At 49.9% G+C, this 12317-nt stretch overlaps 1 protein-coding gene across 1 annotated transcript in view; it reads right to left on the bottom strand.

Annotated features, from left to right (window-relative positions):
- unc5b (unc-5 netrin receptor B) overlaps nt 1-12317 on the bottom strand; it is a 58196-nt gene that overhangs the window by 6539 nt on the left and 39340 nt on the right. The window contains 8 exon segments of the mRNA XM_079730928.1: nt 660-854; nt 2984-3016; nt 5938-6102; nt 7365-7532; nt 8069-8249; nt 9930-10033; nt 10506-10649; nt 11087-11317. Coding sequence (XP_079587054.1) covers nt 660-854; nt 2984-3016; nt 5938-6102; nt 7365-7532; nt 8069-8249; nt 9930-10033; nt 10506-10649; nt 11087-11317 — 1221 coding nt within the window.

Below are 12317 nucleotides of genomic sequence, written 5' to 3'. Positions count from 1 at the left end.
GGGCCGAGGGCTGAAGCAGGTGGGGGTTGTCCTGGGCGGTGGGAGAGAGGGGGGATGGGTGTTAACGGGGTGCTGGCCGTCCTGCACTTTATAAATATATCCATCTTTATATATCTATATCCATAACTATATCTATAACAATGTCTCTATACCTCTATCTCTCTATATCTATATATCTCTACCTCTATCTCTCTATATGTATCCATCTATATCTCGATCTCTCTATATCTATCTTATATCAATTGCTCTATCTATCTATCTATCTATCTATCTATCTATCTATCTATCTATCTAGCTACCTACCTATCTATCTATCTATCTAGCTACCTACCTATCTATCTATCTGTCTATCTGTATATCTGTATATCTATACATCTATATAGAATTATAGATCTATATAGATACACATACACGGACACACAGTAAAGGTGTACACGTTGTTTACAGGTAGTGCTAGCATCCTGCGGAGGCGCGGTATGGCTAGTCCACCTTTAGCAGCCCCTAGAGGAGCGAGGGAGGTCCCAATAAAGGAGATAAGAGGAAGAACACCTCCTGGTAGAAAAAAGGCTGACATTTTTTCAATTGATTCAGAGTGCAGCTTGGTTCTGTTATTCAATAAACAACAGGCAGGGGGTATGGTGTGTGTGACGAGGACCCACCCTGCCGGGGGGGCTTGTAGTTGCCGGGGTGGAAGGCAGCGGTGAGCGCCGACGAGGAGTCGGTGATGTCGCCATGGAGATGGCGGCACCTGTGGCGGTAGGCCAGCACGGCCACGCACAGCACCAGGATCACGCACAGCAGCAGCGCCCCAACCAGGCCGGCGTACACCGCCACACCCGTGCCCGGGCTCAGAGCTGGAGGGGGCGAGAGAGAGAGAGAGGTGGGGGGGGGGGGGGTCAGGTCGAGGAGGCAGGTACACATGCACGCACAATCGCACACAATAACACTTAAATAAATACACACACGCAAACACACATACCAATTGGTTCACACACACTAACATTTAAATACCCACACACGCAAACACACAAACAAACACACACACTCACACATCCAGGGGTATAAAGGGATTTAGGGAGTGGGTCTCTCCAGGTTACCCTCATGCTTACTGCTGGGCTGCTAGCTCACCCCTTCCTGCCTCGCCCTGAATCCTTAAAGCATTGGCACAAGAAGTGCTCTATGTAGTCACGCGAGAAGAAGAAAGAGAAAGAGAGAGAGCGAGAGAAAGGGAGAGAGAGACAGAGAGAGAGAGACAGAGAAAGAGAGAGAGGGAGAGAGGGAGGGAAAGGGAGACAGAGAGATTAAGAGTGAGAGAGAGAGTAACCAGATGGCAACGGATTGAGGAAGGGAAAGCCATCAAGAAGATGAAAGTTGAATGAACGCCATTATGAATTTAAGGGAACCTGAACCGAACTGTATCATTAAAGTAGCCGCTAAATAAGAAGAGAAACTGAGCAGAACATTAAGCGCTAAGTACCCATGCGAAAAGGGAACCTGGACATTACGTTAAGCACTGAAGTAGCCATACCGTAAGGGAACCTGGGAAGAAAATTAAGCCCTTAAGTAGCCATAAGGTAAGGGGAAACCTGACCATAACATTAAGTAGTAAAGTAGCCATATGAGAAGGGAAACCAGAGCAGCACTGCCGGCACTAAAGAAGCCGTACACTATGGGAACCGGGACAGAACTGGAGGGGACGTGAGTGCCAGGGAGCAGCAGGCGGCTGGAGTGTGTGTCGGGGGGGGGGGGCGCTGAGAGGAGCGGGCCAGCTCACGTGGCGAGACGGAAACCCAACCAGACAGACGTCCGCCCTTATTACCCGAAAGGGAGCAATCGGTGGGTTGGATGCATTACCGGGCTCGCGTTCGGCGGGCCTGGCGTCACCCTCGGGGCCGGCGCAATCACCGTCAACGTGAGACGTAAACATTAATAGTGATCACTTTAAGCTGTGGGGAGATCCACTGTTTGAGCAGCGCGTCTCTGGGCGTGCCGCGCCGAAGGAACTGCAACCCGACTGACCGCGAGCAGCTCCGGCGGTGTTTGCGAAGAGGCATCGCATCGGGGGAGTGCTGCTGTTACTAAAGCAGAAGTCTTCCTCTCCCCTGGAAGACTCCTACCCTGACCATCGCCCCCCCCCCCCCCCCCCCCCCCCCCCGCTGACATGTTAGCTGAGCGCCAGTTGAACCGTGGCGAGCGGTTCACCTGACTGCATCTGCATGAACTTATGTTGGCTGTTTGCTGTCGTTTTAACTCAGCGAGCTTGTCTTTAACCCAGCAGTGCACCACAGCCGTAACGTATATTTAGAATGCAATGAGCTAACGGGGAGGCAGATAACACAGAGACGAAGGCCGTATTAGATCAACACACGGGACAAGACACTTTAGTGCTGCAGGGCGGGAAGTCAATTAATCGGTTAGTCATTGAGGCAGAATATTCTTTGAATCTAATTCTAACCATTGATTAATCGTTTCATCAATTACAAACAACCAAAGTAGTTGTAGATTGTTGGCTGCTTAGCAGACAAAGCACGGTGTATTTAAATTAGAGCGTATTTTAAATCAAGACTAAATGATAAATTGACGATGAAAATGATTATTTGTCGCAGTCGTGAGACAATGCCACTGCTGGGATGGCGGGATGGGCCAGAAGTCTAGTGATGTCATCAGTGGGATAAATCAAAGATGAGGTACTTGGGGGAATAGACAGTCTCAGAACAGTCCATGCACTTACACACATGTTAGATCTCCTTGGATAAACATCTGCACGCACGCTCGTACACGCGTACATTCACACACACACACACACCACACCACACACACACACACACACACACACACACACACACACATGCACACACACAGACACACACACACACGAGGACACGGACACAGACACACACAAGTGTAGAGGCATAACAACTGCAATAAATGAATAGTGAACAGTGTAGAGGGAAAGAGTGAGGCCATGAAAATATGAACTTACGATGGCTTGCCTGCTCAATAGAAATCTTTTTATCTGTTTGAGCAGGAGAAACACAAAACAGAAAATAAAGAAAACAAAAGGCTGCATCAAATGGATGGAGAAGCAGTTATGCAAAAAGAATGATGCAGTTAAATCATGAACATGGAGAAAGGCAGAAAACAATGTATTCCTCCGGGGGAATCTCAAAGTAAACAAGCATGAGCAACCTCAGAATAGGAAAACGTAGCATGGAATTCTTATACTTGTGTGTGACTTTTTTTTCCAAAAAAATGTTTATGAATCATAATGAAATAGAAAAGGACACGATAAGGGAAAATGATTGCGAGAGCGCAACTGAAATCAGATGTGGTGATACACTGGAATCATTTTCAGAATAACCCCTCGAAGCACGATATTGATAACGCACCGAAATTCCCAATATGAGACACTTTGTTCGCCAGGCTGCTTCTAATCCCTCAAAGCACTCTAGCTTTCACAGAAAACTGCCGAAGCTACGTTGTGAACTTTTATCTTTTAAACGAAATGAAGTCAGCTGACATTATCGTCAATTTTACCCTTCATATATTTAAACAAAATCGATCTAAAGCGCAATAGAACTGACAAAAAAAAGATAACATTGAAACTAAGTCGGCCAAACGAGCAGCAGAACTAACTGCATTGTAAATGGGATGTCTTTGTGACCAAAGACCTAGCCTAGCATATGTTCTAAAAACAAACGTTATCGCCAACCTTCATCTTAAAACAAAGTCATATCGACTTATGTCTGTGTTGTCCACACGCAATCAAACAGGCACACATACACACACACACACACACACACACACACACACACACACACACACACACACACACACACACACACACACACACACACACACACACACACACACACACACACACAAACACACACAGATACAATCATCCATGTTGTGCGGACAGTGTTGCTTGAACATATCTCTGCTCTTAATCTCTGCCTCGCCTGCACAGCCTGTCTCCTTCACAGAACTCAGGAAAAGTACGTCCATTACTGTTGACATATATACTCACAAAGAGAGTCTGGAGGGCTACAACCTAAGCATCCATAGATGTAGTACGCTTGCAAGGACGACTATGCAGGCCCATTTGAGTTGGGCTGTATACGAGCTGTTACGCCTGCATGCATGTGCGCACGGCTCGGTGTGTGCTGTGGTCTCGGCGCCTGTGCGCGTGCATGTGACTCATGAGACTGATGCGCTGTTGCATTAGCGCGGCTGGATTGCACCCGGCTCAACTAGAGGCTGCTTGTCTGGTCGCGCTCTGACTCATCGACCGCTGCATGCTCCGCAACCTCTCGCTTATTTCTACATTCAGTCGTGATTTCCTGACAGTCTGGCACAAATCAATCTGTGTCTCCTCCTTCTGATTCAACTCACTCTGTGTGTGACGTTTTTTTCAAGAAAATGTGTATGAATCATAATGAAGTAGAAAAGGACACGATAAGGGAAAATGATTGCGAGAGCGCAACTGAATTCAGATGTTGTGATACACTGGAATCATTTTCAGAATAACCCCTTGAAACACGATATTGATAACGCACCGAAACTCCCAATATGAGACACTTTGTTCGCCAGGCCGCTTCTAATCCCTCAAAGCACTCTAGCTTTCACAGAAAACTGCCTAAGCTACGTTGTGAACATTTATCTTTAAAACGAAATGAAGTCAGCTGACATTATCGTCAATTTTACCCTTCATATATTTAAACCAAATCTATCTATAGCGCACCAGAACTGACAAAAAAAAGATAACATTGAAACTAAGTCGGCCAAACGAGCAGCAGAACTAACTGCATTGTAAATGGGATGTCTTTGTGACCAAAGACCTAGCCTAGCATATGTTCTAAAAACAAACGTTATCGCCAACCTTCATCTAAAAACAAAGTCATATCGACTTATGTCTGTGTAGTCCACACGCAATCAAACATGCACACACACACACACACACACACAAACACACACACACAGATACAATCCTCCATGTTGTGCGGACAGTGTTGCTTGAACATATCTCTGCTCTTCCTGCCTCTGCCTCGCCTGCAGAGTCTCCTTCACAGAACTCAGGAAAAGTACGTCCATTACTGTTGACCTATATACTCACAAAGAGAGTCTGGAGGGCTACAACCTAAGCATCCATAGATGTAGTACGCTTGCAAGGACGACTATGCAGGCTCATTTGAGTTGGGCTGTATACGAGCTGTTACGCCTGCATGCATGTGCGCACGGCTCTGTGTGTGTTGTGGTCTCGGCGCCTGTGCGCGTGCATGAGACTGATGCGCTGTTGCATTAGCGCGGCTGGATTGCACCCGGCTCAACTAGAGGCTGCTTGTCTGGTCGCGCTCTGACTCACCGAATGCTTTTTTTCTGCACTCAGTCGTGATTTCCTGAGAGTCTGGCACAAATCAATCTGTGTCTCCTCCTTCTGATTTGATTCACTCTGTGTGTGTGTTGACGTGAACATACGCCCGGGCCTGGGTTAAATGTCCGGGGCCGTGCCCACGGATCACAGCTTTAAACCGCCGCCTCTGTGCGGTCGCTGTGACCCAGGTACACAGGCGACGACAGGATTGTGCGTCGCTATAGGCAACCGTGACACCGTGGCGCGGAGTGCAGCCGGCGTGATTTCATCACGGCCCCCGCAAATCACATTTCCTCCTCCCTCGACTCAAACAGACGTCGTCTCCTCAATGTATAATAATGCACTTGACAGGATTAGACACCCGCCCTGTGAGTCAATTCAGACAGACACGGCCGGCGTAATTCCAAACGACTTTACGCAACACAATATCTATAGTGAAAGATGCAACACATCTCCGAAATAAACAAATGACCCAAAAAAAAAAAAAGAAAGTGAAAAATTAAGTTGTGTTGAGTGGGCGTTCAAATAAAAGAACGTCACGCCGGGTGGGACGCAGGACTTACTGCGCGTGCACAGGCCCTCCGTGCAGTTCTGGCTCTCCATCATGCTGCCGCTGCAGTGCTGGCCCCCGTTCCGGGGCGGCGGGGCCTGACACTCGCGGCTCCGCCAGTGGGTGCACTCTGTCCCACATGCGGACCACTTGGCCCACTCGGTCCAGCCCCCATCCACTGGGGGACACGGACAGCCGGGTCAGAGGGAGAGAGGGGAAGAGAGAGAGAGGGGCAGAGAGAGAGAGAGGGAGAGAGAGGGGCAGAGAGAGAGAGAGAGAGAGAGGGAGGGAGGGGCAGAGAGAGAGAGGGGCAGAGAGAGAGAGAGGGAGGGGCAGAGAGAGAGAGGGGCAGAGAGAGAGAGAGGGGCAGAGAGAGAGAGAGGGAGAGAGAGGGGCAGAGAGAGAGAGAGAGAGAGAGAGAGGGAGGGAGGGGCAGAGAGAGAGGGGCAGAGAGAGAGAGGGAGGGGCAGAGAGAGAGGGGCAGAGAGAGAGAGAGAGAGGGAGGGAGGGGCAGAGAGAGAGAGAGAGAGGGAGAGAGGGGCAGAGAGAGAGGGGCAGAGAGAGAGAGAGGGAGAGAGAGAGAGGGGCAGAGAGAGAGAGAGAGGGGCAGAGAGAGAGAGGGAGGGGCAGAGAGAGGGAGGGGCAGAGAGAGAGAGGGGCAGAGAGAGAGATAGAGAGGGAGGGAGGGGCAGAGAGAGAGAGAGAGAGGGAGAGAGGGGCAGAGAGAGAGAGAGGGGCAGAGAGAGAGAGGGAGAGAGAGAGAGGGGCAGAGAGAGAGAGAGGGAGAGAGAGAGGGGCAGAGAGAGAGAGAGAGAGAGGGAGAGAGAGAGAGGGGCAGAGAGAGAGAGAGAGAGAGAGGGAGGGGCAGAGAGAGGGAGGGGCAGAGAGAGAGATAGAGAGGGAGGGGGGCAGAGAGAGAGAGAGGGAGAGAGGGGCAGAGAGAGACAGAGGGGCAGAGAGAGAGAGGGAGGGAGAGAGAGGGGCAGAGAGAGAGAGGGAGAGAGAGAGAGAGAGAGAGAGGGGGGGGGAGGGAGAGGGAGAGAGAGAGAGAGAGAGAGAGAGAGAGAGAGAGAGAGAGAGAGAGAGAGAGAGAGAGAGAGAGAGAGAGAAGGACAAACAGAAGGTTCCCGTTAACTTTTTGAGCATGAATGTATCCATCAGGGAATGGATGCACACTTTTGTGACTAGTTTCAATTCTGGCTTTAAATCCAACACTTTTTCTTCTCCCCTTCCATCCATCAAACACAGAAATGATCCCAGATTTGAACAATATTCTGAAAATATCAATGGATCAGCGCGTTGTGCAATCGATGTTAACCCCACGCGTGTCGCGTCTCAAACGACGCTTCAGGCCCACTCCCGCCGCCCAACACAAGCACATCTCAGTCACTCTTCCGCCGCTGTTGCCTCTTGCCCAGCGCCGCGTCACGGCCGACCCACCTGGACACAGCGTGGTGCACGTCACCCTCTGGAAGGGCGGGCCCTCGCAGAAGGCCCCCCCGTTCAGCGGCGCCGGGTTGGTGCAGCTGCGGGTCCGTCTCTGCCAGCCCCGCCCACAGCGAGCGTTACACTCCGCCCACTCGGTCCAGGATGACCAGCCGCCGCTCACTGGCAGAGACACCGACACAGGCGTGTTAGGGGACCGTCCGCTTGAGTCAGTACATTGGTGTGCATATAGGACGAAGTGTGGGGGGGGGGGGGATAGGATCCAAAATGGCGGGGCGATGACCCTATTTCAAACACTCTCTCCTGAGTGCCGGTCGTTACTTTGAAAGCGGATTCGGGATCCTCATTTGCAGTCGATTGGCAGGCTGAAAAAATGGTCTCTGATGTCATTCTGTGTAAGCCATCTGCGTGCGTGTGTGTGTGTGTCTGCGTGTCTGTGTCTCTGTGCGTGTGTGTGTGTGTGTGTGTGTATGTGTGTGTGTGTGTGTGTCTCTGTGTGTGTGTGTGTGTGCGTGTGTTTGTGTGTGTGTGAGAGATGCGTGAGTGAGTGAGTGAGTGAGTCTTTGTGAGTGAGTGAGTCTTTGTGTGTGAGTGAGTGAGAGAGTGAGAGAGTGAGAGCAAGTGAGTGGGTGAATGAGTAAGTGAGCCTGAGTGACTGAGTGCACGTGCGCGTGTGTGCGCGTGTGCACGGCCCTTACCATAGACGATGAGTGTGGCCGTGCTGCTGCGCCTCTTGGCCACCACGTTGCGGGCCACACACGTGTAGTTGGCCGTGTCCGAGAGCCGTGCCTGCTTGATGATCAGGTCGTGGTCGATGGTCATCAGGAAGTTGGAGTCCTGCGACGGGTCGATCACATCCTCGTTCTTCAGCCAGTCCACCTGCGGAGACACGCACACAAACACACACACACAGTATTATTAATACAGTATGATTTGATACAGTATGATAATATGGAGGCATATCACAGCCAGAAATTGTATGCAAAATTGCGCGCGTGCACACAACTAACACATCTGTGCACAAAAAACTATTATGGGAGCACCTTTGCTGCTCTCGCGCGCAGTTTTCCTACGCACTCTGATGTTCTTTCTCCTCTCAAAGTGTTTTATTCATTTTTGTCTGGAAAAGTCCAAGCACCCCTTGAAGTACATGTTCGTTATCAAGGGGTACATCTAGCAAGCTCCCATTTAAACAAGAGTCTACTCAAGAACGAATGTCTCCGAACATGCTTTGGAGAAATATAAAGCACAGTGTAACAGCTTGCAGTGGTTAACAACACATATTACCATGCGGGGCATGAATATATAAGCAGGCTCCTCAGGCACAGTACACCATGGCCATGAAGCTTGAATATTAGCAGTACTAGAGGTTATAGAATATCAACAGACCAGGAAATATAACAGTAAGAAATGCTGATAAGGAAATAAATACTGCATTTGCCTCGCGGTAGCTAGTGTACCGCAGTTATTTAGTATAACGATAAGACAGCGATCGTCTAATGGAGTCGAATATATCAGCGCTGTCGCTGGATTCGTATATCTGTGTTTATATACAATATTAGAAACAAAAATTGAATAGCTCCCTACATGAGGAGCTTGCACTGCTTTTTCTCAGCAATTAGAGAAATCGGCATCTAAATGTCATAGGTGCGAGTATCCAATCACGTTCTGGGATTAATGGCTATGGCTGGCCCCGCCCACTTAATCCCAAAATGAGAACCAACACGGAAGCAGAAAAAAATACCAGAGCGAGCAGGAAAACACTTTGCGAGCACGAGAGCAAAGACAGCATTTGTGTGCACAGGGGAGGGGGGTCAGTCGCGAGCTGCTTCACTTCATGTGTTCGCTCAATGAATGATTTTCACCCCACAGGCTTTATTATCCAAACCCTTTGAGGTGAAAGTATTGAGTTACGGGCAGTGAAAGTGCTCGCAAAAGTAATTTGTGCGGATGGTTGTGCGAGCTGTGGGCAAGCGCAACCTGAGATCTGCTTGCAATTTGTGAGGTTCCGCCATATGATACAATATGATGAAGGTATGATTTGAGGATTCAGGTTTTCTGTATGGACCGCTTTGAGAACCCAACATCCAAACAAAAAAACACAATGTGACAACGTGATCCATATTTAAACCACATGAACCCCTCCTGGCTGCCTGGTCGTCAGGTGTAGTGGGTTGGGACTAGGGCTGAACGATTTGGGGAAATAATCTAATTGCGATTATTTTGACCAATATTGCGATTGTGATTTAATATGCGATTTTCTTAATTTATTAAGTTCCTTATGTTCTGTATTATTCAATAAAAGGCAATAAATCATTCTTTAGTATGACCAACACAGCATTGGCAGCAGTCAACATAAAAACTGCTCTTTCCTTTAGGCCAGGCCGATGTGTTGAGATTAATTTATATAATAACATCTTTATATAACTTTATATAAAAGAAAAATAGCGATTGAATTGCGATTTGAATATCGCGTTGTATTGCATCGCGATTTCGATTTGAACTCGATTAATCGTCCAGCCGCAGTTGGGACATGAGGGGGGCTGGTGGGGGCCGTACCTCGGCGGGGGGCATGCCCTCTGGGGGGCGACACTGCAGCAGCACCTCCTGATCGAGCCGCACCTCTCGCCCCAGCGGCTCCTGCTCGAAGTTCTTCCTCAGGTCTGCAGGGGGCGACACGGAGCACGTGAGTGGCACTCAGGGCAGTGGTGTGAGGGGTGGTGGTGTAGACACAGACACCCCCACCACACACACACTGGGAAACACTCACAAGGATGCTCGCATGCGCACGCACACACACGCAGGCACGCACGCACGCACAAACACAGACACACACACACTGGTAAACACTCACAAGGATGCTCGCATACGCACGCACGCACGCACGCACACACACACACACGCACACACACACACACGCACACACACACACACACACACACTGGTAAACACACACAAGCATGCTTGCATGCACAGACACAAACACAAACACACAAATGCACACACACAATCCCAAACACACACACACACACACAATCACACATTCACAGTCACCTGCACACAATCACATACACACAATCGCAACCACAAACACACACACACACACACACAGATCAGCGTGCTCTGGGTACTGACAGGCGATGCGGACGTAGGCGCGGCTACTCTTGGTGGTCCCGGCCGAGCTCCAGGCCACGCACTGGCACCAGTAGTCCTCCAGTCCGAACAGTTCCTCCACCTGGGTCCTGGACACCGAGATGTCCACCTCCCTGACCACCAGACCTGCACCACCACCACCGCCACCGCCGCCGCCACCGCCGCAGGAGAGACAAGGAGAAGAAGGAGAGAGTTGAGCTGTGTTATGCCAAAATACGTTAAGTGTGGATAGGAGACACAGACGCAGAGATGCACTCTGGATGAACCGGTGAGTCCAACGCGGGCACGCCCACACACACAAGCACGCACACACACACACACACACACACACACCCACCCACCCACACACACACACACACACAGACACACACACACAGACTACACTAACGGAGTTCAAATCAAGTCCAAACATGAATTAAGTGAGGCTCTGGGTCAAAGCGTGCGCAGAGAATGCAGCCATCCCCTCTGCATGCGTGAGTGTGTGTGTGTGTGTGTGTGTGTGTGTGTGTGTGTGACGCATTGATCTGATTCATCCTCTGAAGGCTGTGGCCCGTGACTCTTACCTGAGGCCTGGTCCAGGCTCTCGCGGGTGACGTGGTCGTTCTGGTTGACCCACTCCCCGTTACACTTGAAGTAGATCTGGGTGGCCGGGGCCGCCCGGCAACGCATCTGCACGGGCCGGTTCTTCACGATGAAGGCGTCCTCAGGTTCCAGCTGGAACTCCGGGAGGGGTTCCGCCGGGGCCGACGGGAACGACTCGGGGAGAACCTCTGTCTGGCTGTAGTCGCTGGTGTCTGGAAGGAGGAAACACACACACCCACACACACACCCACACACACACACACACACACACACACACACACACACACACACACACACACACATAAGTACACACAAGTACAGTATGCTCAACGAAGGGTTAACCTCGAAACATTAGCCTCGCCTTGCGGACATTTTGCACGTAAATGTCCGCAGGTTGAAGGTTGAGAAGCAACCTTCAACCTGCGGCCAGGTGTATGAGGTCCACAGGCGACCGTAGAGGCGAGGTATCAAACCTTCAAGTCGAGAATATTTCAGGCAGAGGCTCTCCCTCACCTCAACCCTGGTTGAGGTCGGAGAATATCTTGGAATAATTCATGCATTTTATGATGTAAAATGATATCGATTTTGAATTATTCTACCTCTTCCTCTCTCTCTAGAGAGATAGCGAGAGAGAGGGATATGCAGAGAGAGAGAGAGAGAGAGAGAGAGAGAGAGAGAGAGAGAGACAGAGACAGAGACAGAGACAGAGAGAGAGAGAGACAGAGAAAGAGACAGAGACAGAGGCAGAGAGAGAGGGAGAGAAGAGAGAGAGAGAGAGAGAGAGAGAGAGAGAGAGAGAGAGAGAGAGAGAGAGAGAGAGAGAGATGCAGAGAGAAACAGAGAGATAGAGAGTTACAGAGGGTGACAGCACTCTGGTCAGGTATATCCAGAGAGCCGTGCGTGTCTGAGACAGTTTGGAGGTGTGTGAAGCCAGCCGTAGGGTTCGCGTGAGCACATTCACTACGTCTCTAATATGCGGCAGAATGTACTCTTGATGGCGGGCACGACTCCCGCCCCGGTAGAGGGTCAGTCAATTCCTGCAGGGACACTTTAGCGCAGCAAGGAAATCAAAAGGAATAATGTGTTGTACCGACCTTAGACCTTTATACTTCAACCCCCCATCCACCCTCAATACAGCTCCCACAGCTTAGGTTATTCAAAATAATATAGACATAAAAACAAAATATCCAATAATAATAATAATAATGACGA

This window comes from Pollachius pollachius (assembly GCF_949987615.1).
Source record: "Pollachius pollachius genome assembly, chromosome: 2".
NCBI classification, from domain to species: Eukaryota; Metazoa; Chordata; class Actinopteri; order Gadiformes; family Gadidae; genus Pollachius; species Pollachius pollachius.
This window is presented reverse-complemented; position numbering and strand designations above follow the sequence as displayed.